This window comes from Asterias rubens, chromosome 5 (assembly GCF_902459465.1).
Source record: "Asterias rubens chromosome 5, eAstRub1.3, whole genome shotgun sequence".
Classification (NCBI taxonomy): domain Eukaryota; kingdom Metazoa; phylum Echinodermata; class Asteroidea; order Forcipulatida; family Asteriidae; genus Asterias; species Asterias rubens.
Genome location: NC_047066.1, coordinates 6,610,606 through 6,638,271, shown reverse-complemented (window position 1 = coordinate 6,638,271; position 27,666 = coordinate 6,610,606). Strand labels below are relative to the sequence as shown.

The window sequence follows — 27,666 nt, the reverse complement described above, 5'->3', positions numbered from 1 at the left end:
CTTTTTGATTGAGAGGCCAACAACTTATTCTATTTCTCGAAAGATGGACATTTGAGCCCTGAGAAAAAAGGTAAAGAACGCGGTATTTTGGATAAATTAACACCCATGCTGTAAGTAACACAATTTGTAATTGAAAGATGTCATTGTTGTCAATGTCACTCATGGTCCCATCCAGACCATGGCCATGGATGAATCTGGAGGGTTACGAACGATTACTCCTAGAACTATTTCGGTTTCGTCTGAGTTGAGCTGTTAATTAAAGGAACACGTTGCCTTGGATCGGTCGAGTTGTTCTATAAAAAGCGTTTGAAACCGTTTGTTATAAAATGCATATGGTTAGAAAGATGTTTTAAAAGTAGAGGAAAAGTTTCCGTATGGCGCCACCACTTTTTCATTCGATATAAAATAATATAGGAACTTATTAACCTGATTGAAAAATGAGTGAAAAAGTGGTGGCGCCATATGGAAAGTTATCCAAAGTAGAATATAATGATCCACACAAGTATCACTCAAAACTGTACGGTTTTCTTTATACACGCAAACTAGCACGGTCGGCCATTTATATGGGAGTCAAAATTTTGACTCCCATAAATGGCCGACCGTGTTATGGGACGAGGTAAAAAGAAAACCACGCAATTTCGAGGCATCCCCATATTTGTGTAGATCATTGTATTCTACTTTTACAACATCTTTCCAACCATATGCATTTTATAACAAACGGTTACAACAGGCTTTTAAAAGACTTTAAGATTTCTATAGTTGGTGACTCCCTGATGTTAGATGGTAGGCTATTCCATTGGGCTATTGTTCTTGGCAAAAATGAGTATTTGTAACAGTTCTTGTTTGGCTGAGGACGTCTAAAGACTTCTATTAAGACAGCATAAAACAGCATAAATTAAGTATTTAACTATGCTCACCTCCGTGAAGAGTTAAAACATTGACATTTCTGACGTAATTTGTTCAAAGATTACAACAAGTTTTCCTTCACGTAGAGTCATCCACGATCAAAAGAAAAAGCAAATCGCCATCTTTAAATTAGATCCGGTCATTTTTATGAACCGAGTGACACTGTCTAAAACTAATATCAATCCGCCCAGAAGATCTCATTCACAAACGAACAGCGCCCTCTAGTGGCAAAAAAATAAATAAAATTTAAATATATATATATATATATATATATTTTGTTTAATAGCGTCCTCTGGCGGCGAAAAAACTATTCGAATATCCGGTTAATTTCGGATAGTTGGCCAGCGGTATCCGAATAACAAAATTTCACTATTCGCCCAGCACTAGTGTACAGATCATTCTATGTGTGATGATTATGAATTATGGATGGGGCATCATCTACTTCTTTTCTAGAAACTATAACTTATAACTCAAGAAAGGCCCCCCCATGATTGAATGGCAGGCATTCGAAAACGGACAGCGCACACGCACTGCTGCACTGCCTTGTAACGGCCCTTTCACCGTGGCTCGGCGGTTCATCGATTCACTGTAACTGGCATGGTACTCGTCCCGTGGGATACAGCGCTGGTGACCAAAGATAACGCTTCAAAAATTGACGCTTCAACAGAAAAACAACAATAGGCCTAATAGCCGCCAAGAAGAAAATTGCATTTTTTAGGATGTTTTTATCCAAGACTAGACAACGTGAGAGAATTTTAGGATGGTTTTTATTGTAACTCAATTAAAAGGCAATGCAAGCCTTATGAGTGTATACTAAGTATGTGGAAAAAGTTTTGGTTGTGTAGTACAGAGGAAACTGAAGTTAATGATGGCAACCAACAGTAAAATGTTAACCAATCATCACAGTTTTGAAAATGAGGCCCAAAATGTTAGAGGGGAGCCTTATAAGTTACACTTATACTGCATCATTGACGATAGAGGGCGCTACTATTCCTTTGTTTGATTCCCTCACCGCTGTAATACCAGGGGCCTTTCTCAAAGCTCGGCTTGGGCTCCGGCTCAGGCTCTGCGTGCTGATATCCGTGCAATACGCGCTGCAACAAAATGCAGGTTACAATGCAAGCTGCATACACAGCACGCGGAGCCTAAGCCGGAGCCCAAGCCGAGCTTTGAGAAAGGCCCCAGACCTTGTAATTGCAGACTAAGGTAAGAGCGCCCTCTTGGGCCATGGTTGGGTATCAATAACAGGAGGGTCTTTATCCGAGACTAGACAACATGAGAGAATTTTGATTTCGATCCGTGTTTTTACTAGCATTTGGCTTACAAGTGTGTTACACATAACCTCTCCAACCCATGAGCCCTTGATTCATTCTGTTTGACTAGACTGATTGCTGAACACTTGATCAGTTGAGATTTTAAAAAAGTGTTGCCTTTGTTTTAAATTGGTGTGATTTGTTTTATCTTTCATCAGGTGCAGAATTGAATCAACATCTTTGAGCTTCAGTTTAGGCTTGTGCCAGCCAGCCCGTGTCAACCATCATACAGAATGGGATATTGTGCTGCGTGGAGAAACCACTTTGTTTGAACAGTTTGGATTTTGACCATTTCGACTCTGCATTATTACAAAAAATGCCTTGCAACGCAAAAAACACTCCAACAATGCAAACTGTTTTAAAAACCCCAACAAAGCCAGCAAGGGAAAGCCAACCTGTCTTTTCGAATTTGAGCGCAGACTTTTGGCAAGACGTTGCTGATGACGGACTGATGAGGATTCATAGTATATCGCCACTGAGGGACTGTCAAAACTCAAACTCAGATCAGGCAACTCCAAGCCCCAGGAAAAGATTGAAGAGACAACGCCTTATTGATGGGATAGATGAGCCAGTTCAATCAGGGGATGGCAATCAAACCGTAAAGAGTGTGTCCAAAGATGTTATTGTGGCAGATAATTCCTTGAGTATCAAGAGGAGAGGGAGGCACAGAAGAAAAAGCGGCCTGATTCAAAAGGGAACGCCGAGTCTTGTGAGTTCTCAGGAAGACACAGCTGAAATCATAGAGATCATTGAAGGGGATTCCTTTGCTTCTGTCAAATCTATCCGCAATTCAAAACAAACTGATCAAGAGCAGGTATTTGAAAGTTCAACTCTCCATCCACTCAAAGTACCTGATAATCCTCTCGCAAAAGGGCTGAAACGAGTCATGACAGAATTGGCACCAACCGAGGCCAAGAGACTGAAGAAAAAAAAACGCATAAAGAAAGGTCTTGAAAGTTCTGGACACTCCACAATTTCTCATTCTAAGAAAACCAAAGGAAGAAGTAAATCTGGGAAAACTGCAGCACCAATGGTCGTATTGTCAACTGAGCATCTCGCAGAACCACAAAGAACTAGCACCAACTTGAATAGGTTCGAAACACCTAAGTCGTCGTGGTTACATCGAGTCAGCACCCCGAGGGTCCAGACAGAAAAGTGTAAGCAAAACATCCCGGCATCTGGTACATCTTTGGAAGAAGCAGAAATCATGGTTCAGTCTAAAAATCAGCCAGGAGTTGAAGGAGTTGGAGCGCTTTATCAACAACAAACACCCCAAATATCCTCGACATCTGATCCATGTTTAAGTATTACTCTTTCAGATCTACTTGAAGAGCTTTCAACTTCAAAAAGATCTAGCCTTTCTGCAAGACTGGCGAAAGCAAAGATTGCTTGTCATGAGCAAAAGAGACGGCGACGCATCAGTCTGAAACGTAAATACAGAGAAAGTATTGGGGAGCTTGATGTCACTCAAGGAAAAATGAGTCCCAAAGAGGATTTACATACAGTGAAGTCCCAAGACATCAAACTGTCTGCACCACTATCAAATCCAAATGAAACTTTTGTTGAAAAACACTGCCAAACGCAATCAAAGGTTCCTCACGTGCAAACAGAACAAGAAGTTGCCATCAACAAGGCCCCTGTAGAAAATGGCAGTGACTTTGAAACACCAAAACAGCAGGGAGCTGAAGCAGGGCCAACATGTGCATTGTGTTCTTGCTCAGAATGCAAATGCCCACCATCATTGGAAATCCAGACATCGGGAAATGTCAGAATTGGTGTCCAGGTTTCACCAGTTGTGTTAAAACCAGACAAGCTTGAGTCAGAACACGCAAGGGCATCAACCCACTCTTCATTAAACAGCCAGTCGTGTCAAACAGACTTTCGTGAAACCCAAACTCAGACTGTGCATGAAACACCATCCTTTGCGAGCCAAATTCCTCCTAAAGGATGCTCAACATTAACAACTCCCTCGGACCAAAAAGTTGAACTAGTAACAGTAATCAAAAACTGCATGGATTCTTTACTGGATGTATGTAGTGATAGCAAGAACTTTTCAAAGCCCTCCCAGCTACCAGGGAAAGAAACGGATGTTCTCAAACGGTTCTTTGAGTCTTTAAAGCTTGTACAGGCTAATCGTAGCAAGTCTCCTCCAAAGCCCACCCCTCTTCTGCGAAGACAAAGTCATCGAAGAAGAATCGAGTCTTCAGAGTCTTCAGATTCACTGGGGCAGATGGACTCTGAAGAAGCTGCTACACTCAAGTCCCAATGTCTCTCTACTGTCACTCAATTGGTGAAACCAAGTACCTCAAAGCCCTTTCAGTCACCAAGAAAAGAAACAGAATATTCAGATACTCTCAAAAGCTTCATTGAGTCCATAATGAATGTATCTACTCAGAGCCGGTCCCCCCAAAAGCCCACCCCTCTTCTGCGAAGACAAAGTCATCGAAGAAGAATCAAGTCTGCAGGGTCGTCCGATTCCACAAAGCAGACAGACTCTTGGAGTAAGTCCTCCTCCGAAGAACTCGCCATACCCAAGTCCCACTGTCTCTCTCCTGTCCTTCAGCTGATGAAACCTCCGGCGGCACCTGGTGAAATCTTACCGAAAGTGATTCCCTTGAATTTTATGAAGTTCTCTAGGCATTGTGGCAGACGTCCCATCGGAAAGAGAGTACCACAGGAGTTGTTCTCGAGTAGCGGAGACAGCGATTCGGATGTAGGCAGAGCTAGGGCAGCTGCACAAAGATTTATCAACATGACTGAAGATTCTGACAGTGATTACGGGATGGGGGATCGGAAAGTTGACGATGGTGAAATGCTTGTGGGCACTCGGCAGATAAATAGAAAACAATACAGACGTATCCTGGATGGTTGGAGCGAGGGTGCTGACTATGTTGATCACAAAGAGAGTCAAGGTGTTGTTGAAAATGTTAGTGGTAGTGACTGCAGCATTGAACACATAGAGGTTGAAGAATACATCGATAATGATGAGAATAGTGCACAAGAAGTTAACATTAGTGTTTCTCTAGTCCATGATGGCTTGGGTGATCGAGAAAGTGACAAAGAGAATCAAGATCTTTTTGCAGATGGTAGTGGCAGTGACTGCAGCCTTGAACTCTTTGAGGTGGAAGAGTTCATTGATAATGATGAGAGTAGTGCTGAAGAAGGTAGCATTAGTGCTGAAGAAGTTGGCATCAGTGACAAGGAAGATAATGACCACACCATAGTTGGAACTTCTGCCAGTGAGTGTGGTGAAGGTGATGTTCTCTCTAGTATTGACAATTGGGATGAATGGAGCGAAGAACTTGATGATGGAGATTATGGAAATCCCTTCATCCTTGATCAAGCAACTGAGTCTAGGTTGAAAGACGACCCAGAGAGTGATTGTTACAGCGATGCTAAAGAGTTTGACGTAACCGATGACAGTCAGAGTGAAAATTTAGTTGAGGAAGACGTGATCAGAGATAGACAACACAGAAACATAACAGATAATAAGGTCTATGGCAGGAGAATGTCACCCCGAAAGAATCGAAGAAGAATACTGGACGAACTATTTTCAAGTAGTGAGGAGATAAGCTTAATTGGCACCCCTAAAGAAAGCCATGGCATGCCTGGTCATTTGAAGGTCAGCATTGGTGAGAGGGTGAATGATATCAGTAGTAGTGGAAATGGTTCTGATAGTGATACAGATCAAAATTCTTCAGGCAGTCAAGAAAACGTCTTACAAAAGCAAGTAAGCTCAAATATTGTTTTAGATGATGACGAGAGTAAATCAGAACAGGTGAAACCGACGAAGCGATTGAACCCCACAGGGTTACTGGCTGACAAGGGTAAAATGTTGAAGATTTTCAAACAGCAGGCAGAGAAAAATATGATAGCAAAGGAGAAACAAGCAGAATCAAAGGCCTTTAAAGAAACAGGTTTTGAAACTAGCCATCATGAAATAGATTGTAAGGATAAGCAGCAGGAGCCAAGCAGTCAGGCAGTTGAATCTACTGACAGAGACGAGAAAGATCATAGGGATGGGAGTGATCATGATGATGAAGTTTTTCGTCTGGATGTTAGTGACGAACGTCAGGTTGAAAGAAAGGAATGTACTGATGAGGACAAACTTGATAATGATGAAAATCTTGATGGCCATGTTAAAGAAAACAGAGAGGAGGGAGATATTCTTAAAGATGAGACTGAAGACATTGGTGGCTCTGACAGCGATGACACAAGTCTGAATATCCCAGATTATGTAAGTTCAGATGATTGTCCCGCTAAGCTCAACGATAGACTGTTAAAGAAGAAGAAGAGCAAATCACAAATAAATGTTAAAGAAAACAGAGAGGAGGGAGATATTCTTAAAGATGAGACTGAAGACATTGGTGGCTCTGACAGCGATGACACAAGTCTGAATATCCCAGATTATGTAAGTTCAGATGATTGTCCAGCTAAGCTCAACGATAGACTGTTGAAGAAGAGCAAATCACAAATAAAAAAAGAAAAACAATCAGAAATGAAAGGATCGTTACAAGTCAAGCAAAAAATGTTAAAGACACGTAAGCAGAGGAGTGATGGAAAACGGACAAAATCAACGAAGGTTAAAAAAGATTGTGGTAAAACCAATCTGCAAAGTACAAGTGAGTATCGGAAAGAGAAAGGAAGTAACAAAAGAGGCGGTCTTAACAGAAGAAGTCGGGCAGCTAAATCTGAAGATGGTGATGCTAACAGTGATCAGAATAATCTTGTTCAGGGCGACAACCTTGGTGATGATGAAGATGTTGATGGCCAAACAACCATTGACAGAACTGAGCACGATGGTATCAAGGACATTGATGCTGACATTGGTGGCTCAGATAGCGATGATACTATTGTGAATTCCCCAGATGATGAAAATAGAGGAGTTTCAGGTGAATGCAGCATCATCCAAAAAACTACAACAGCAACACAGTCAAAAGAAGTCACCGAAGCTGGATTACGGAGAGGAAGAAAATCTGCGAAGGGACCAAAAACAAAGAAGAGTCTTAGTCGGACAGAAAGTTTGGAATATGATCCAGACAACAGTGGACTATTGGTGAAGAGAAAAGCGAAAAAGCCACAGAAACTGACCGGATTGTTGTCTGAAGCGGAAACAGTAAAAAACAGAGGGGTTTCTACTGGGGAAAAGACAAAATCGAGGAACACTAAAGAAGATGGAAAAAACGACCATCAGCAATCGACATGTGGGGAGCAACATGGAGAGTCAAGGAGTTTAAGTGAGCAAAGCTTAAATGGCTGTGATGAGGGCCTTGGTGATGACGAAAATGAAAACAGCGATGATGCAATAATGACATCATCAGATGAAGGTGGTCATGATGATAAGAGTCAGACCAGCTCTTTGAAACAGTCCGGAAAGGTGACACAATTAACGACAGACAAACAAATCAAAGATGGACTTTTGAAAAAAGGAAAACCACCTCAGAGGAAAAATATCAAAAAGAGTCTTGATCGAACGGACAGGCAACAAGATGACCCCCGAAATTACGCTGGATTATTGTACAAGAGCAAATCACATAAAAAGTTGACACAAAAAACTCTACCTGAAATGGCTGACATGGGCAAATCCAAGATAAAATCTGTCCTGACAGAAAGCATGGAAAAGAACCTTAGTTTGGACAACTGCAATGAAAGAGTGGACAATGGTAAACTGATAGAGAGCCCGAGACAATCCAAAAAGATGACATCGACAAAGACAAATGCCCAAGAAGGAGAACGGAAAGAAAGAAATTCACCAAAGAGTATACAAGTTAAAAACAGTTGTGATTTAAGAAAAAGGAAGGAAGGTGAACCAGACAAGAGCAGCCCGCTTAAGAAGTTGAAAAACAAAACACTGTTGGAGAAGACAGAGACACAGACAGAGAGTAAAAAGGTAAATACTAAACTGGCAAGGAAGACTAAACAAGTGGATGTTCAAAATAGTCCCATTGAGAAAACTTCTGAAGACAACTGTGGAGAATCAAGAATTGATAATACCGATGAAGATGCTGTCGGCACTGACCATCAAGGTGATCTAGGCATCATTGGCAAAGCCAGTAGTTTGAAAAAATCTACAAAGAGTAAAACAGCAAAGCAAGAGAAAGCCCTCAAAGGAGAAATAAAAAATGCACCGAAGAAGAGTGATTTTAGAAGATCCTTAAAGACAATGGAAGCAACAGAAGTTGTTGCAGAATTAATGAATGATAGAAAATTAACAAAGAAGAATAAACAACTGTCATCTGGTGGGAAGTCTGAAGATAAAGAGCAAGGAGGCACTTCTAGTTTGGCGCAATCCACAAAGTTTACCAAATTAGAAACAAAGGAAGACACCAAAGGAGGACAACCAAAAGAAAAGAAAACCTTGACGATAACAAAATCAAAGAAAAATCTTGCATGGACAAAATTGATAAACAGTGCTGTGTCATCGGGTAAGAGCAGCTCAAAGAGCGCTAAAGACAGCGACGATAGTGATTATTACTTTGACACTGTAGATTTGGTTTTAAGCGTGAAAGATCAAGACGAAGAAGAAAGTGATTCTTTGAAACAGTCCGGAAAGGTGACACAATTAACGACAGACAAACAAACCAAAGATGGACTTTTGAAAAAAGGAAAACCACCTCAGAGGAAAAATATCAAAAAGAGTCTTGATCGAACGGACAGGGAACAAGATGACCCCCGAAATTACGCTGGATTATTGTACAAGAGCAAATCACATAAAAAGTTGACACAAAAAACTCTACCTGAAATGGCTGACATGGGCAAATCCAAGATAAAATCTGTCCTGACAGAAAGCATGGAAAAGAACCTTAGTTTGGACAACTGCAATGAAAGAGTGGACAATGGTAAACTGATAGAGAGCCCGAGACAATCCAAAAAGAAGACATCGACAAAGACAAATGCCCAAGAAGGAGAACGGAAAGAAAGAAATTCACCAAAGAGTATACAAGTTAAAAACAGTTGTGATTTAGGAAAAAGGAAGGAAGGTGAACCAGACAAGAGCAGACCGCTTAAGAAGTTGAAAAACAAAACACTGTTGGAGAAGACAGAGACACAGACAGAGAGTAAACAGGTAAAGACTAAACTGGCAAGGAAGACTAAACAAGTGGATGTTCAAAATAGTCCCATTGAGAAAACTTCTGAAGACAACTGTGGAGAATCAAGAATTGATAATACCGGTGAAGATGCTGTCGGCACTGACCATCAAGGTGATCTAGGCATCATTGGCAAATCCAGTAGTTTGAAAAAATCTACAAAGAGTAAAACAGCAAAACAAGAGAAAGCCCTCAAAGGAGAAATAAAAAATGCACCGAAGAAGAGTGATTTTAGAAGATCCTTAAAGACAATGGAAGCAACAGAAGTTGTTGCAGAATTAATGAATGATAGAAAATTAACAAAGAAGAATAAACAACTGTCATCCGGTGGGAAGTCTGAAGATAAAGAGCAAGGAGGCACTTCTAGTTTGGCGCAATCCACAAAGTTTACCAAATTAGAAACAAAGGAAGACACCAAAGGAGGACAACCAAAAGAAAAGAAAACCTTGACGATAACAAAATCAAAGAAAAATCTTGCATGGACAAAATTGATGAACAGTACTGTGTCATCGGGTAAGAGCAGCTCAAAGAGCGCTAAAGACAGCGACGATAGTGATTATTACTTTGACACTGTAGATTTGGTTTTAAGCGTGAAAGATCAAGACGAAGAAGAAAGTGATTCGTACGATGATTGCTCCAATGATGTCGAAAGCCTTGTTGGCAAACTCATGGATGATGAAGACAAAGATAGAGAAGGGAACTCTACTGGTAATGGAGATAAAAATCTCAGGGAAGCTGATGATATGAGAGATGGCAGTCATTGTGACGATGTTGGTCATGGCGGACAGATCGTCACCGAGCTTGGAATGAGGAAAAATTTGCAAAATGGTGAAGATAATGTGAGGAGTAACACTGATGAGGAGGGTGGTGATGTGCAAGAAAACTTGGCTGAGGAAGATGCTAGTAAAGATGATGAGGAAGGAGTTGATGGTTTTGACAGCGATGATTCAAGTCTCCTTCTTGCAGTAGAAGGTAGTAGTGTTGTGTGTAAGAAGAAACAGGCAGATAGAGGTCCAAGGAATAGCTCAAAGACAGCTGAAGAAGTTCTTGAGGATGAACATTCATGCAGTAGCGATGAAGAATCAGTTGACCAAATCTTTCCGAGCAGATTTCTACATGAAGTTGAAAGTTCTGCTTGTCCGTTTGACCACATGGGCAAATCCTTCAGGGGCAAGAAACATGGTTGTACATGTTTAGTTGGTAATAGACCGAGAAAGGAGAGAGTAAAAAGGAAAGCTACAACAAATCCTGTCCTGACGGGAAGTGAACATCTGGATTCAGACATTATTAAGAGCAAGCCACTAGTCCATGGATTGTTAAAGGACAAGGGTAAACTGCTGACGATTTTCAAACAGGAGGCAGCAAGAAAAATGATGGAGAATGTTCCAGCCACTGATGCGAAACCAGATGCTTGGAAAGCCAGCCGCAACTTTGGAGAGATCCGCGACAAGAATTACGACCCTATCATGTACACCATCAAGTCTGATACTAACAGTAAGTGGAAGTCAGTGGTCTTGTTGCCTAGTTTATAGGCCTAGTTTACCTGTGCCCAATTTCATAGAGCTGCTTAAGCAGGAACTTTTGCTTAACATTTCTGCTTAGCAAAAAGGAGCAGGTTACCAGTCATGAATGGTACATGTGACATGGTGTTATGGCTGTTGATCGTAGTCTGGTAAGCATTCATATTTTGTATTGAGCTACGTTTACTGCTTTTACAGCAGCTCTATGAAATTGAGCCCCAGTTACAGCACTTTTAAAGATTTTTGTCATCAAAAATTTATATATCCAAATTGAATCAGTATTTAAAAGATAACCAGGTTCAGTTGGATGAAAGAATATGTCTCTTTGAATCGCTTTCGAATTTGGAAATAGTGATTCATTCTTTTATTCTATTGCCTTGAAGTGTTAAAACACAAGAATAAACTATTTTTAATAGTTAATTTACAGTCTGACAAATCTTTTAATACTTTCTTGTGACTGTGACAATTATTTGAACATTTCATTTCCACAGGAGCCATTTGTGAGGGCCTGATTACCCCAATGCCACTGGAATGGGAAGAGCCTTTGATCTCTAGTAAGGACAGGGAGGATCACCAGAGTGCCCTTCGCAGCATTTTCTACGATACGTTGCTCAAGAGGGGAAGAAAGAACAGAATTGCCGCACGACGTCGATCGGGAAATGTGAAGCTTAACAGATGCCCGACGATTAAGGAAATCAAGAAAGCCAACACTGCAGAGAAAAGGAGGTATATGTTTGAACTCTTTAAAGACACTGGACACCTTTGGTAATTGTCTCAACATATGCACAAAATAACAAACCTGTGAAAATTTGAGCTCAAGTGGTCGTCGAAAGTTGCGAGATAATAATGGAAGAAAAAACACTCTTGTCACACGAAGTTGTGTGCTTTCAGATGCTTGATTTCGGGACCTCAAAATCTAATTCTGAGATCTCGAAATCAAATTCAAATATTTTAGTGAGAATTTACTTCTTTCTCAAAAACTACATTATTTCAGAGGGAGATGTTTCTCACAATGTTTCATACTATCAACAGCTCTCCATTACTCGTGACCAAGTAAGTTTTTATACTAACAAATATTTTGAGTAGTTACCAATAGTGTCCAGTGCCTTTAAAAGCTGACATTCGAACTATGTCTTGAATCTTGAGTTGTTATAAAGCATTGCTGCTGTCCTGGAGAGGGTCGTTTGCAAACTCCATTTGTGCTCTGTGCTTATATGCTGTCAACATTGTTCTTTATAAGCTGTGGTTTTGTCAGTTTGTCCTGAGAGAGATTGGAACCTCCATCCCTCTTATAGTTGGCAGTGCTTCTCTCTGGAACCCTTGCGGATTTGTTGCAGTGACTGCAACCACCGGTAGCCTGTTCCAAATCCGACCAGCTCTTGGGAAAGGGCTATAGACCTTCATCACGGTGTGGCCATCATGATTTTACTCCATTCCCACTCATTGTAACCAAACTGAGGCTGGAAGAAATAAGTCTGGTGCCATGCGCAATGAATGTTAGCATTCATCTCTGTTATTGGAAACGGGGAACATGACCAAGATTGTGACAGCATGATAAAGGATCATATAGGTAGAAGTCAACTCTGTCTTCTTTCTCACATACAGGTTAAAGAAATTGGAGGCCGAGGTCAAGTCTGATGGTTGGATAGAGTACGACATGCTGCCGGCAGTCTACCCAGAGACAGATGAGACAGTCTTCATCAAGGCGATCAAGTAGACCTTTGTCAAGCTGCTGCCATCTTCGTCTGGTTCCCGGAACTCGATGGCCCTTTTCGAACCCTCAGCTTTGGATTCGGCTTCACGCTCCGTCCTCTCGTATGAAGCCCTGTGCGCATGCACAAAGCATGTGCAACTATCAAACAACCGCGGGGGCCAAGCTAGCCTGAGCCGAATCCAAAGCTGAAGCCGTGGTTTCCAAAAGGGTCTATGACAGTAACGATCCCTGGTAATCAGCAGATATAAAGAGTACACACTACTTTTTTTCCGGTCTACCCTCAGGCTGTATCCAACTAGGTGACTACAGCTACGGCTGTGTCTGTTGCTAAGTGTGTTGCTAAGGACGCTCTATACTCTAATGCATGATGATGCACTGATCCAGCAATCGCCCTAGCAATAGCCGCCAATTCAGACACGGCCTTGGACCCGTGTTTCATTAAAGGAACACGTTGCCTTGGATCGGTCGAGTTGGTCTTTGAAAAGCATTTGAAACCGTTTGTTATAAAATGCATATGGGTAGAAAGATGTTGTAAAAGTAGAATACAATGATCCACACAAACATGCCTCGAAATTGCACGGTTTTCCTTTTACCTCGTCGACTAACACGGTGGGCCATTTCAATTTTTGACTCCCATGAATGGCCGACCGTGTTAGTTGGCACAGTAAAAGGTAAACCACTTTTTATAGACCAACTCGTCCGATCTAAGGCAACGTGTTCCTTAAAACTCCTTGACATTACCCAAGTCAGGTCAAATGCATGATCCCAGACTAGATAGAGCTGATTTGGCAACAGACAACTTTTTGTGTGAGACTTGTGTGTTGTAAAAGTTCACTGTTCACCCATTATTTATTTCCAACAAAAATATTATTCGTCCCTTATTTTTGTATGGAAATGGAGTGAATAAGAACTGTTTACACTTGTAAATAGTGGCTTTTGCTCGACCGTACTCCTGGCTAGGTGATGCTAAATTGTACACCCAAAAAAGAGCAATATGGCTGCTACAATACATGTATGTGAAGTGGGTCTTATATAATAACAATGGTTTCAACACCGCATTTGTAAGGTGCACTTTGACTTTAAAACCTTCAAAGGCGTCGGTCAAGGTTACTCTAAATTCTCACATGTGTTCGAACGCCGATCTGATACGTTGTGTTTTAAGAGATTTTTGGAATTTTGAATTGTCCTGTGTCTGTAAAGATAATCAGGTAAAGAGTTTCAGGGGGGTCCCGGTTGGGGCCTATGAGGTTTACAACTAGAATTCTTATACCTTGGTAACAAACTGTGAAGTTTGATTGGTCGAGAACCAATCATGTGACTCGCAACAAAAACGCATGTTACATGTGTAACGGGCCGGGTAACATGAAAAGTGATGTACACCGGTGTACATTACCTTGATCGTTCCCAGCGTTGGTCAATTTCCAGCGCTGTGTACGAAACAACCGTGGGTTCGAGGGAATTGTTTCTTGTTCGTCTGCTTATTAAACAATGAATAGACCGCCGTAATGATGTTTGAAGATGACAACAGAACTTTGAGAAGAGGAATAACAATTAAACAAAGGTATAACAAAACAATTGTTGCACGCTGTGACTGGGGTCCATGGGTTTTGTACACCCTTCGAGGGCAAATGGCACCCTCGGCTTCGCCTTGGGTGCCATTTTCCCCCTCGGGTGTACAAAACGCCATGGAACCCGTCACACCGTGCAACAACTGTATAATGTTCAATATTTACCATGGTGCTGTTTTTCAAAGGAATTTTCGTTGGTCATTTAATTGGTGTTTGAAGTTTGTATTTGAAATACCTTTTTGGGGGTTGTTTCAACAATACCTTTTTTGAGCAATAAGTAACAAAATCAGGTTTGGCAATTTATATTTAGATCAATGTAATTACAACACTGAATACTTCAGTACTTTAATTAGTACTGAATCTCAAAAAATTGTTTACAACATTTTGTTTGTTTCCCTGAGGGTGCTATAAACATTGGATGAAGGACTATAGTAGATGCCGTACAAGATAATGTGCTGTGTTTTGTATGTATGCTGATCCATACAAAAAGTTTCAGAGCCAAATTCAGATGTTTATTTTTCTTAATGCTGCCAGAAATGCTTATATTTCTGATTGTCTATTTGCTGTCAACTCATGAACTATTATTTACAGCACCCATCTTTGTATTCTGTTGTTTCTCCTCCAGCGATCTTTTTCAATACTAGGAAGTAACTTAAACAGAATTTTTGTTTCTTCAAACATTAGAGTATATGTTTATGAACAATAACATAATTTTTTTAGTAATTGTTTGTAACGATTTATATGTTAAAAAAATAGATAAAGTTGTTTGAACGGGTGACTCCGCCTACCCCTTTTGTGACGTCAATCAAGGCAGACTTTTCCTCGATCGATTATCGAACACACAGACACACAAGTACATGCAAGTCCTACTCATGAGTTTGTACGTTTCAAAAAAAAGGTTTATTTCTTGCATTTTTCCGGCAATGTCGACCACGTGTATTGCTGCTGGAGGCAGCAAAACAACTAAAAATGGGGTCAGTTTGCAAAGTGGTCCGGTGCGAAGTCTTTTCCAGCACTGTGCAGCAAACACTTCGAGCCGTATTGCTTCAAATATCGCGCCTCGATTGACGTCACGAACAGTGCCCTCTCGGTTCGGGCCTACTTTTATATTTGTTAATAAAATGGAAACTAATTTTTTAGAACCTTAGTTAACTGTATATTTATATTCTACTCATCAAAACACATATTTAAATGACAAAAGCTTTATTTTGACAAAAAAACACTTCCAGGTGACTTTAAGGTGAGCAAAGTAATACTGTTTGAAACGTCGAGAACCATACATTTTTGTCGTATCCCTGTGGAGACAGCTTTTGTTCTTTCCTCTTGTTCCTGTAGTTAAAGATGCTATGTCAGATTTTTGGCGAGTGAATGGTATTTCAAAGAGTATCACCTGCTCTAACGAAAAAAAGTTTAACTTTTACTTTTAATGGTCAGGAACCATGACAAAAATTTAAAACATTTCTTATAAAACACATAAGAATTGGTCACGTGTAATTTTGAGCACTTTATTTCACTGCTACTAATAATTGGCGGACTTTTTCGAGCAATGGCTCAAATGAAAGCTTGTTATTTTCTCGACCCCCATCAAAATACCCCATATCAAAATTTAAAACTAATTTTGAGCACTTTATTTCACCGCTACTAATAATTGGCGGACTTTTTCGAGCAATGGCTCAAATGAAAGCTTGTTATTTTCTCGACCCCCATCAAAATACCCCATATCAAAATTTTTGGGTCAAATCGGCAAAAAATCTGACATAGCATCTTTAAGAATTAACCTCACATACACTTTGTACAAAACTCCCAGAAGTTTACTAGTTGTAGTTCCTTCCTATTATCTACACCATGCAAGCTTTAAATATTTTATCATTCTATAATATCCATCCTTCATTTTGGGCATTGATTGGACGGGGAAAAACCCAAATAAACAAAATAATTGCTCCACAACAAAGGGCCGCTTTTTCAAATTGACTTGTTACCAGCAATTTTGACTTGTTACATTGCAAAATTTACGGTTAACTCATGAACTAAAATATTTTAAGTGGTTTAATGGTTGTTTTATTGATTATCCTTAAAAAAATACTGAAATTTCCTTGGATCAAAACAAGAGTTCTTTGTAACCTCGTTTAAAATCTAAAGTATTCAAACCATGTGTGCAAATTGTCACTATAACTTGTTTTTGAATCAAAGGATTTGTGAAAATATTTGAAAACATTATTTCATTTCATGTCATTTACATAATATGTGTCCACCAAATCTCAAAAGTGGCTTATGACCATAGCATCTTGTGTAACTTCTTGGCCCAATTTCACAAAGGGCTGCTTAAGCAGAAAATATTGCTTACATTTTTATCTGCTAAGCAAAACTTAGCAGGATAACCAGTTACAGTTTGTACATTTAACATGTCATTTTAGGTTATAAACTTATTCTGATAAATTTTTGTTGAGCTTATCAACTTTTTTATGCTTATAACCAGCTTTATGAAACTGGGCCCTGTCATGCACAATGTCATTCGTGTTTCTAATTTATAATTGATAATTCTGATAAAAGAATGAGATATTGTTTTAGTTTAGTTGAAAAATTAGTATCGGAACAATTGTTAATCACTGTGAATTATCACTGTCTTAATTATTGTGAAAAAAAGTTCAACTTGTTATGCACATGTAGTCGGCTTTTCACGGTCAGAAATATGTCTCATTATATTTTGCCAAGTTTTTCATGTGCCTTATTATTACTCCAAATAAGTATCATGTTATTGTTCTATACTATCATATTATATTCATGAAATTGCTAAGAGAAGTGCTTATTTTTGATTTACGAAATTCCATTTATTTGGTAAAGGTATTTACACATTAAGTTTGTATAAATTCTGCCTTTTTGACAAACCGGGTGTTATTCTTGATTTATATCAATCTTGTTGAAAAGAGACAAACCTTGAAAATATTTGAAATCAATAAAATTAGTTTCATGAACATTTAATTTATTTATCATTGAAAATCAATGTGGATGTGTGGCATCTATTGACAAATCAGACAAGTATGGTCTTGACAAATTTTCTTTTTCTTTTGATTATATTATTTGAAGTCTTTATTCATTAAATTATTTTCTTTTATTGTAACCAGAACAAGCTTTAGGAAAAAGAAACTTATAGTATGGAATCTTTCAATATAAGAAAATAATGAAACAAATGTAATCAACACTTATTGAATCTTTTTAGGCATAAAATATCACCATGAATGAAAATGCTATCTCCCATTTTTGCACCCCAAATTTCCCGCCTCTTATCTACGCAATGGGTGAGCCTTTAGCTCAACAACCAATCAGCGCAGAGATACGTCACCGGGCGAGGTTATTTTACATAATTTATTCAGATTTTGTGCATGTATGATGAGATTGCGATGAACGGGTCCGCCATTATTCTGGAGGCCGTTTCGTCAAAAGAAGAACGTACAAAAACAGGAACATTTTACCATTTTTATATTTAAGACGTCACATTGGCTGCCCAAAATGGCAGAATTGTGTCCCTAGTTGTGCAAGCGACCTGGATGGAGGGTTCAAGCCCGCCGATGGGCTGTAATTCGCTGCGATATCTCCGATAAAATGTAAGTGTATTTTGTCTCTGTGTAGTGTTCGTTGGTGGAATATGGACGTTCGCCGGCCTCGTGATGTCATGCGATTGTATGCCAAACACTGTGTGCCGTGCATTGTGATAACGCAAGGGCAATGTAATGGATTGTACGGCACATTTGCACTGCATACTTGTGACACGTTGGCCGGGAAGGTAGCTGGATCATCATGGCGCAGGGAAATTGTCCCGCACTCTGTAGTCTGCTACCTGTGCAGGCGCTTTCTTCCATCAGTAACATTACATTTTAATACAGTTTTGAGGTTTTATAATTTACATTGTTTGCAACTTTCATTTGGTTTCAGGGATCAATTGAAATTTTTCCCTGAAAAGTGAAAGAAAAAATGGCAGCTTTCGTCAATTTTCGTTTGACTGATTTTCCCCCTTTTAAATTCCTGCTCTATTTCTAAAGAATAGTATACACATAATGAATGTTTATGAGTGCAATGGTGCGAATATGTTCATGAGTTGAAAGATGGAATGTTCTATTCAACGAGGCGGAGCCGAGTTGAATGGAACATTCCAGCTTTCAACGAATGAACATATTCGCACCATTGCACGAATGAAAAACATTCATTATTTAATATTTGTTTTATATAACATCCAAGTAGAACTTTGTCATTTTGATTGAAAGAAACAACTTTCAAAACAAACAATTTCAACTGTAGAAGCCGAATGCTAGTAATTTTACTATGCCTTCTTGCAGTAACACCTGCTGCGTTACCAAAGACACGCGCACGCAGTGATGTTTTACTCAGCTTTTTCGTTCCATCCGAAAAGTACCATTGCACGCTGGCAGCGTGCCAGCGTGCAATGGTACTTTTCGGATGGAACGAAAAAGCACGGCGAGTGACTCAGCGTGCAATGGTACTTTTATTTGCTATCACGTGACGGACAATCCTCCAATCAAATGGCAAGGATCTGCTTGGGTGTTATATAAAGTCACCTAGTCTACGTACTCGTCTACCGTGTAGATATATTAAATTGATGTTTGTGCAATTATGATGTCTATTATTAGATATTGATTTGGGTAACAACTTCAGGAAAAGTTTCCGTATGGCGCCACCACTTTTTCATTCAATATGAAATAATATAGTATCTAATTTACCTCAATGAGATATCCCTTTTTTGAAAAAATGAGTGAAAGTTATCCCAACTTAAATGAGTTGAGTAAGAAAGCAGCAGTCGATAGATATTTTTAGGGTCGAAAACCGTAAAAAAAACTTTGCAAATTTCCTTAAGATTTTTATGTTTCTACAAAGCCAATGGTAAGAAACTGAGACTAATTGAATTCCTTTGCAAAATTATGTAACAAATTCCATTTGTGGTGGCGCCATATGAACGCTTTTGAAACTGTTTTTTCAACTTTATGTTAAAACACAATGGCTCTTCTTGAACCTTGGAAGCAAAACTATTAATGTTTGTCTTCCCTATAATTAATTTAATGATTAAGGTAGCCTAAACATTAAACAAATCGTTTTCAGATTATGCAAGCTGTATGGCTCAAAAAAATGGCAGAGTATGCAACATGCAAGATAAACAAAAATCAATGTGACCCACAATTAATCAGCGAGTGAAACTTTTGATACTTCACTTTTGACAATTTGTAAAGTTGCCTGTCTTCTTCCAATGCAAATTTGTCCACACTTAGATAACAAATTTTTATGATCGCAAAAGATTTTATGCATTTGGGGAAAACGGTTTCCTTTTTCACAAGGGAATAAAGTAATCCTTGGAAGGATCAAATCAAAATTTTGAGGGAAATATCCCAATAAGCCAAATTTATTAGTTTTTTCAATTATATATTTTCCTAGGTGGTCCTCTCCTTCAGTGCTAAACCTACATATAGTCGCCAATTTGGACATTGCGTAAATACAAAAGCAGTGAGCTCACAAAACTTTGCATGGCTAGCTAGTCTTCTACTACTTAATGATCTCTACTCATTGCAAACAGTCAACATTATCCTCCCAGATAATGATCACTGTGTTTGGATAGAAAAATTACATTTGACTAAAGAAAAAAGGAACAAAAGTCTGAAAAAAGTTGATACCCTCAATGTGTAAGGGTGGTTGCAATCATCCTGCAAAATGATGTTATTGATTAGCTGCTATCCTTGAAATGACAACTTTTATTTTGATCTTGAAGGTTAAGAAAGAATCTTCTGAAATGTCTTAATTTTTTATTTTTTCTGTCCTCTGTTTGTTCAGAAAGATTTGTTTGTCTTTTGAAACATCTTAATTTTTTTTTTTGTCTGTTCTTTCTTTTTCAGGACCCCAAGGAGCTTGTGGTAACCATGCAGAGGGGAAGCAGTGACGACAGTCAAAGCGGGGTCTACCACAAGCTGGGGTCTCCGCCACAACAACCTCAACCACAGCAACAACAAACCACTCAGCGATCGATAGACCTGTCACAAGGTCTCCCTTCGCACTCATCGGGATATGCTGTCCCACAGCATACCCTCCAACAGTACCTCATCAACCCAGTTGCAGGTGTACAAGGGGCACAGGTTGTTGCCTCAAGTCGCCCGATTCAAACGTCGCCCATACGGGTGCCAGCTCAGCATGCACAGGTGTCACCTTCAGCAGTTGTCCTGCAGCAGCAGCAGCAACAGCAGAATCATCAGGACGTCGCCAGGCAACAAGCCTTCATGCAACTGGCAAGTCTGCGGACCCAGCTCATTGCAGGCACGTCGAATCAGGTGATCAATCTGCAGCTGAGTCCTGGCTTTGTGGATCCAAGCACTGGTCTCTCTATGCAGCAGATGAGTGTCAATACTCCACCAACTAGCATCGGGACCACAAACCCGTATGTTTTTCACAACACCCCTAAGCTATTTTCATTAGGAGAGGAGCCCCAGATATCGCAAGAGCAAATTCAACTACAGTCCTTGCTGCTGCCCAGCCACCATCAACCAGTGGGAACCATACACCACCATGGTCAAGGCTCGCCCAGATCTACCATGCCACCATTGTCAAGTTCCGGACTCAACTTTGGCGCAGCACGGAGAATGAGCAGCCACAGTCCCACACGAGGTGCACCGGACCGGAAGAGCCCCACAGCCGGTGGCGGTGCCTACCACAGAAGTCTGAGCAGCCCAGCACGGACAAACCCTATACCGTCCAGTCCATCGCGAATGCGCAAATCCCCACTGATGGCCTCTGAAACAGACCATCCCCCCGCCACCAATGAGGTGGCTGAACTGAGAACTCGTTTACTCGAGCACAAACTCAAAACCTTGCATGACTTGCAAGAAGGTTACAAGGAGAGATTAATAGAGCTGTTCTTCTTGGAGAATGGACACAACATGATGGATTTCATAGCGTGGAAGAAACGGCCAAGTCCAACTCTGCATAACTACATGATGAATCACAAACTGGAAGGCCGTGAAGAAGAGATCACAATCAATGATGAGGTAAAAAATCTTCTTTTTGTTTAAGTATTTTGTTTTCCAGCTATTTCTTAACCCTAGCTATGGATTCAAAATCCCATTTATTTTATTTTTGTTGTACTGAAAAAAAAAATTCCAAGCTGTGATGGAAAAATCAACATTTTGTTGAAGAAGGACACTCAAGCTGCAAGCCTGTCCCTAATTGTCAAATAATCAATTTCTAATTTGCCTCCTTAGGTAAAAGTCATTACCAACAGTGGTAGCACCCGACCACTGAGCACACCTGTGGCCATCTCAACACAGCTTCCTCCTGCAGTATCAGCATTATCATCACAGATAAAGGCCAAGGAGCTACGCAAAAGCTTCCCTGGTGCCCTGCCAACTGCTAGTCCCGACATGGACAGGAAGAGGACATACAGCCAAGCAGGTAAATGTTAAAAGAATTAAAAGTCATCACCATTTAATTTTGTGTGTGTTGAACAAAGAAATATTAAATAGAGCAGGATTTGAACCAATGATCTTCGGAGTATTGTGCTCTACCAACTGTTTTGTCAACATCTTTGTTGGATGGTGCAAGTCAGAAGCCACACAATCGATGCTGTGTACCAAGGAATCACAACCAATCTTATGAAACCAACTGGGAAGCATCAGCCAGACATCCCAGTTTTCCTTATAGTAAATTATTTGATACCGTTTAAATTTTAATTTTTTTTCCACATGTAACATCTCACCTGATTTCAACTTTTTTTAAAGTGCTTTAGAAAATGGAAAAACTGATTTTCGTGGCAGTTTCCCTTTTGAATATTAGATTATATCAGCCCAGCATGGTGATACAAGATTTTAAAAGACTTTTCCATTAAACAAAACACGGCCAATAATGATATCTATGGATTTTTTTCCCCCTTTTTTTTCTGCAGGTCTTGATAGCAGTAATACACCTGAGAGAAAACCCCTCGGGTTTCCATCTTCACATGAGCCCAACGTCACTCTTAGCCAGAAGACCATCATTCCAATTCCAGGTAAGAATGGGTTTTTATATGTATTGAGAATAGTAGAAAATGATGCCCCCCTCAATCATGAAGGGCATGAAGGGCCAAAAAGTATAATTAAACTTTTTGGCAATGCCCAAAATTATTGGTATTTTGGCTGGTAACAATATTCTTGTAGACATAATTTTGCTGTGCTTAGCTACTGTTTGTGCTTTTAAGCACAGCACTGTGAAGTTGGGCCCTGGTTCGTAATTTCCTTAATAAATACACAATATCCAATCACAGGCCTGGAAATACTAAAAGGCCACACAGGCCATGGCCTCTCCCTTGCCCCTGGTTTTGGCCTTGGTGCTCCACCAGAAGTCTCCCATAGACTTTAAAAAAAATTCCAATGGAAGTGCCCTTTGCAAAATGAAAATGGTCTTAGTCTTCTCACAAATTCCAGGCCTGAATCATTTTAAAATCTAATCTCTAATAATTGTTTGACATTTGCAGCCTTACCAGGGAGTCAACCATCACCACTATACAAACAGCACAAGCAGCTTGCAGCAGGCCAGCACCAGCACCACGGTACGTCAAACCGCAGTCAGATTGCTGCAGCGGTTGCATCCTCGTCTACCATGCGGACGTCGCTCGGCGTTCCTCATGTACGACGGGAGCCAAAGTCACCACCTAGTAAGTCCAGGCAGGATATTCTTCCTACTTGAGTCTTATTTTTCTGATTTTGTTGCCTCCCTTAAATGGTCTGAAAAGTATTTCAAAAACCTGCTTGAGTAAGAATTGGAAAATGTATTTCTAGAATTTCCAGTTCTGCCTTTTGGACCGAAGTGCTTGGCAGGGGTCTGCTTATGTTTACATTCCATTTTCCGGCCCGTATGTTACTTCGAAAAACAATGTGAAATGACACGTTCTTGGGTTGTGCAGTCTATGTGCATCCTGATGTTAGACATTTCCAACATTCTGATCTTGGTCTGTGCCTTGTTGTCTAATCAAAATATCCCCAGTGACCTAGAACGGAAGTTTTCTTCACCCTCTATGCTCAAGGTTTCTATGGTTGGAAAGCTAATGATGGTTAAAATAAAATATATAAAAAACGGTTCCTTTTATACAATCCCTTTATAATTTGTTTGCATCTTTTAGCAGCAAAGCACTCATTACACCAACTGAAGGCACCAACCAACAAACCCCTCACAGTTAATACAACAGCAAGCACTGAAGTCACCAGCACAGCACCAGTCGGAGGCAGCTTGTCGCCCCGGCGCCACTCCAGTGGCTCGGCCACCGGGACACCGCCAATCAAGCTGCCGAAGTCGCCCATCTCGCCGAACGCACACCAGCGGTTGGCCACCAGGCAGCACTCACTATCTGCTGTGTACGATTACACCATCGGATCTCAGGAGATGATTGTTGAGCGTGCCAAACAGGTATGGTTTTGAAAATGATCTTTTATTTGGTGATTATGTAGTGAAATGTTTACTTCGCCATGTACCGCTTTTCATAAACGAGGATCGCGCACCATTCATTCATATCAGTGGGTGAATAGTGCTATCCTCCTCGAAGATTAAAACAATCGTCTAGCCACCATTGTTCTTTTGTCTTTCAGTGACACATGAGCTTAATTTGCTAGGTACAGTCGTTTCTAGGTTGTGCCACCACGCACAACCAGTGTAGTTGGAACATTTTTAAATAGTTTGTTATCTGGATGGACAAATTAGCACAAAATTTGATTAAATAGCATGATCAGTTTATTATAGCCTACTCCATGTGTACATGTAGGTCAGTCCTTGTACTCTATAATGCTTCTACTTTTTTTCCAAGGACAATTATCACTCCTGTTTCTCCCATCTGTAATCATAGGAAGCCCAAGTGATGCAGAGGATAGCTGAACTACGGAAGGAAGGCCTTTGGTCGGCCAGACGTCTTCCTAAGGTTCAGGAGCCTCCCAGGCATAAGACCCACTGGGAGTACCTCCTGGAGGAGGCACAGTGGCTGGCGACTGACTTCATCCAGGAGAGGCGGTGGAAGAAAGCTGCTGCCCGAAAGGTAAAATTAATCATAAGTAAGATTATAAACTTTGCACGGTGGGTGAATAATTGGGTTAGGTTTGCAGTAGCACCATGTAAATATATCTTTTGAGTAGCATTGGTTCAGGAAAGATCCGGTGGTTGACAACTCACTGTTTCTCTTGAGGACGATCAGAGCATGCTGATCGCAACGTTGAGCTGCCAACCACCGGTTCTTTTCAGTACTAAAAAGAGGCTTTCACATGGTGCTACCGCAAATCTGGAAAGAAAAACTTGAAAACCCTAAAAGAAGCATTTCAAAGACCTGCTGGCCTTTAGAAATGTATACCTATAGTTTGCAATATTTTCGCCTTTCAGACCGAAGTGCTTGGCAGGGGTCTGCTTTTGTTTACATCCCATTTTCCGGCCCGTATGCCACTTCAAAAAATAATGTGAAATGACACGTTCTTGGGTTGTGCAGTCTATGTGCATTCCGATGTTAGACATTTCCAACATTGTGGTCTTGGTGTCTCATCAAATATCCCCAGTGACCTAAAATGGAAGTTCCCTGCAAAAGATAAAGTTGCCATTGTCCATTTAGAGGTGAAATTGTAGGACTGTTATCCGACTATCCTTTTCAAGCCCGGTTCATACTTCCTGCGAATGTGATACAAATTTTGACGTCACAAATTCGCAACAAATAACTCAAAACAGTTGAACAGTGTTCGATTCCTGCGAAACAAAAACTGCATTTGCAGGGAGTATGAACCAGGTTTTAGTCTGGTCATCTCAAATTTGAATTTATGGAGAATGTTTTAATCGTGAATATTTTGACTCTGTCTGATGCAGTTGGTGCGTGCCGTAGCAAGATTTCACCAGGAGAAGCACACCAAGGAAGTGAAGGCAGAGAGAGAAGAGACCCAGAAACTGAGGAGGATCGCTGGGAACATCGCAAAGGAGATCAAGACCTTCTGGTCAAACATTGAAAAGGTTAGTTTTGGTTGTCTGTCAATCCAAACAACTGTTCCAAACAGTAGGGTCATTCACACAAGTTTTGAATAAAGCATTGTTGTGTAGCGTAGACAGTTATTTATATTGCATATTTTGTATACAAAATTTAAAAAAATTGTAATCTGTTACATGGGGCCGTTTTCACAAAGAGCTAAGGTGGATCTTAGCTGGTTTCAATCTTAATCGCTAAGTGTGATGTCACAATTCTAATCACTGGCGATTTTTACAACTTGTCTTTAGACGAATCTTGGTGCTTTGTTAAATTCAAATCCAGAGCTAGTATTTTGAAAGGGTCCTGTAGTCTTTCTTTGCTTAACAAACATACATTGACATAGTCGGTGAATTTCATTGCATAATTCAACTGACTTTTTCCAATCTGTTTTTAATTGTACAACCGGCACAGACTAAGTTCTGACTTACAAGTATTTCATTTTGTTAGTATCAGTTGATATATATTAAGGTTTTTCAATCTTGCTTTGAATTGTTGACATCTATTGGTTTTTATAGTACGCCTTGTACAACTATTTTATTAACGAGGTTCGCGCACCATTCATTCATATCAGTGGGTGAATGGTGCTATCCACCTCGAAGATTAAAACAATCGTCTAGCCACCAGTGTTCTGTTGTCGTTCAATGACACATGAGCATTTATTTGCTAGATACATTTTTGTTATTTTGCCACAAATTTCGATTATCAAAAGAAACCTTCTCAAAATTGCGTCCCATTTTTAAGCAGTATTTGCTGCTTATTAAGCAGCTGTAAGAAATCGGGCCCTGGCTGGAAAATGGTGCCAAGAAGGGCAAGTGTGAATAAGATTTGATAATTCCTACCGTGTCCTCACAGGTAGTGCAATACAAGCAGCAGAGTCGGCTTGACGACAGGAGAAGGAAAGCAATGGACATGCAGCTTGATTACATCGTCGGCCAGACCGAGAAGTACTCTTCCTGGCTGACGGAGGGACTCAATCTGAACGCAGCAGGGTCTGCACAAGGCTCTGTGGCCTCGAGTCCGAGATCTGATCCTAGCGTTGCAACACCAGGAGATGGTATGTTGATCTAAGATTTAAGAACAATAAAGATAAAACGTTGTTATTTAGTGCATTTCAAAGGAGCTCTCAATGCGCTTAACAATTCTGTTTAAAAGCAACAGTCAGATTAAAGGTTCTGGCTCAGGAGCCTTTAATACTGTGACTGTATTGTGTAAATCCTATTTTTGAGATTGTTTGGGTCGATAGTTCATAACTTTGTCTGTGTGCGGTATCAATTTTGTGATTTTTTTTGTTGGTGCATGCATGATGGTATTTAAAAGAATTTGTTTACATTCTTTAAAAAAATCACACCTCAAAATTTCTCCACAATTTTTATAACTTAAATTTCTGAATATTTATTAATTGTGTTTTTTCCCCCTTTGGGAAAAAATGTACAAATAGCATGATAAGACAACACTTTTATTCATGTAGGTCAGTCTCAATTGATTAAATACTCCTCCTTTTTATCCCCAAGGACAAAATATCATGTCAAAATTTACACTTAATTCTAAACAACCGAAGTGCTAGGCAGGGGTCGTCTAGTGTTTATCTCCCACTTTCCGGCCCGTATGTTACTTCGAAAAGCAACGTGAAATGACTCATTCTCGGGTTGTGCTCCATGTGCAAGCTGAATTACCCATTTCCTACATACTAACTCCCAGGGCAGAGATATTTGTTTTAGAGGAAGGAGGTGTAGGTTAGAAAGGGCAATTGAAACGATTCTTGCATTGGCGGTATGCCATCTTGTAAAGGAAAACATTGCAATTGCCGCGATGCCCTGGGGTTTTACTCTGGTGGCCTGTGCAAAGTTCCAATACAAGTGTATACTTTCCCAAAAAGAGGTGCCCCTTATCAGAGGGAGATTTATGTGGCCCTTCAAGAGCAAAGTTTAAGGCATGAAAGTTTGATTTTAATATATTGCTATGTATGGATTTTGACAACGAAATGAGCAGAGTTCTTTCCTATTTTTTGGATGCTCTTTGGTCAGATTAATATAGGAGTCTAACAATGACCGATTCTCAGTATAAGCTGCTTTTAACAGTTCGTTGAGAGGGCTTTTGGTCTAATAATTGGGCATTCTTTAAAAACATTCTTAAAATGCAGATGTGGACTTCCAGCCAGAGGGTGATGAATCCGACGATGAGGAAACCATCGACGTCGAAGAGAGGGAGGCAGAGGATGACCAAGATGCTCACAAGAAGGAGTTAGAACTCCTCCAGAAGGAGAGTGAAGTCCCCCTTGAAGATCTCATTGGCAGCCTTCCTCCGGAGATCCTTGAAGATGGTAAAGAGGAGAAGAAAGAGGAGTCGAAAGATGGAGAGAAGACGGAGGAGAAGGTGAAGAAACAGGAGGAGGAAGAGCCGGGCTTGAGTGAAGTGGTGAGTTGTTGTTCCCATCTTCTCTAAATAAGAGGGCTGGCTGGCGAGAAGCGGGAATCCCTCCCTGATGTAGCAGGAATTGGTAGTAAGTAACCTGGGCCCAATTTTCAAGAGCTGCCATCCATCCACCTTAA

The 27,666-nt window shown here is 40.2% G+C and overlaps 2 protein-coding genes across 12 annotated transcripts in view; both read left to right on the top strand.

Moving 5' to 3' along the window:
* LOC117290414 lies at window positions 1–13,008 on the top strand. 2 transcript variants are annotated; one of them, XM_033771808.1, is made up of 4 exons: window positions 1–70; window positions 2,384–10,801; window positions 11,319–11,553; window positions 12,433–13,008. In XM_033771808.1, exons 2-4 carry the CDS (start codon window positions 2,536–2,538, stop codon window positions 12,542–12,544), a joined length of 8,613 nt encoding a protein of 2,870 aa, XP_033627699.1. In that variant the 5' UTR covers window positions 1–70; window positions 2,384–2,535; the 3' UTR covers window positions 12,545–13,008. The 2 variants fall into 2 exon arrangements, with proteins under 2 accessions (XP_033627699.1, XP_033627698.1); XM_033771807.1 differs by having other exon boundaries at window positions 13–70; window positions 2,378–10,801.
* Window positions 13,009–17,513: 4,505 nt separating this feature from the next.
* Window positions 17,514–27,666, top strand: part of LOC117290047 (helicase domino-like) — a 55,580-nt gene continuing 45,427 nt past the window's right edge. For 6 of the 10 annotated variants that reach the window (XM_033771290.1, XM_033771289.1, XM_033771283.1 and 3 more), the window contains exons 1-10: window positions 17,514–17,711; window positions 20,004–21,146; window positions 21,360–21,549; window positions 22,040–22,141; window positions 22,607–22,786; window positions 23,252–23,535; window positions 23,969–24,154; window positions 24,964–25,104; window positions 25,970–26,171; window positions 27,258–27,532. In XM_033771290.1, coding sequence (XP_033627181.1) covers window positions 20,028–21,146; window positions 21,360–21,549; window positions 22,040–22,141; window positions 22,607–22,786; window positions 23,252–23,535; window positions 23,969–24,154; window positions 24,964–25,104; window positions 25,970–26,171; window positions 27,258–27,532 — 2,679 coding nt within the window. In that variant the 5' untranslated portion in view covers window positions 17,514–17,711; window positions 20,004–20,027. Of the gene's footprint in view, window positions 17,712–17,786; window positions 17,969–20,003; window positions 21,147–21,359; window positions 21,550–22,039; window positions 22,142–22,606; window positions 22,787–23,251; window positions 23,536–23,968; window positions 24,155–24,963; window positions 25,105–25,969; window positions 26,172–27,257; window positions 27,533–27,666 lie in introns of those variants that run through there. The other 4 variants (XM_033771287.1, XM_033771286.1, XM_033771284.1 and 1 more) reach the window with 4 other exon arrangements.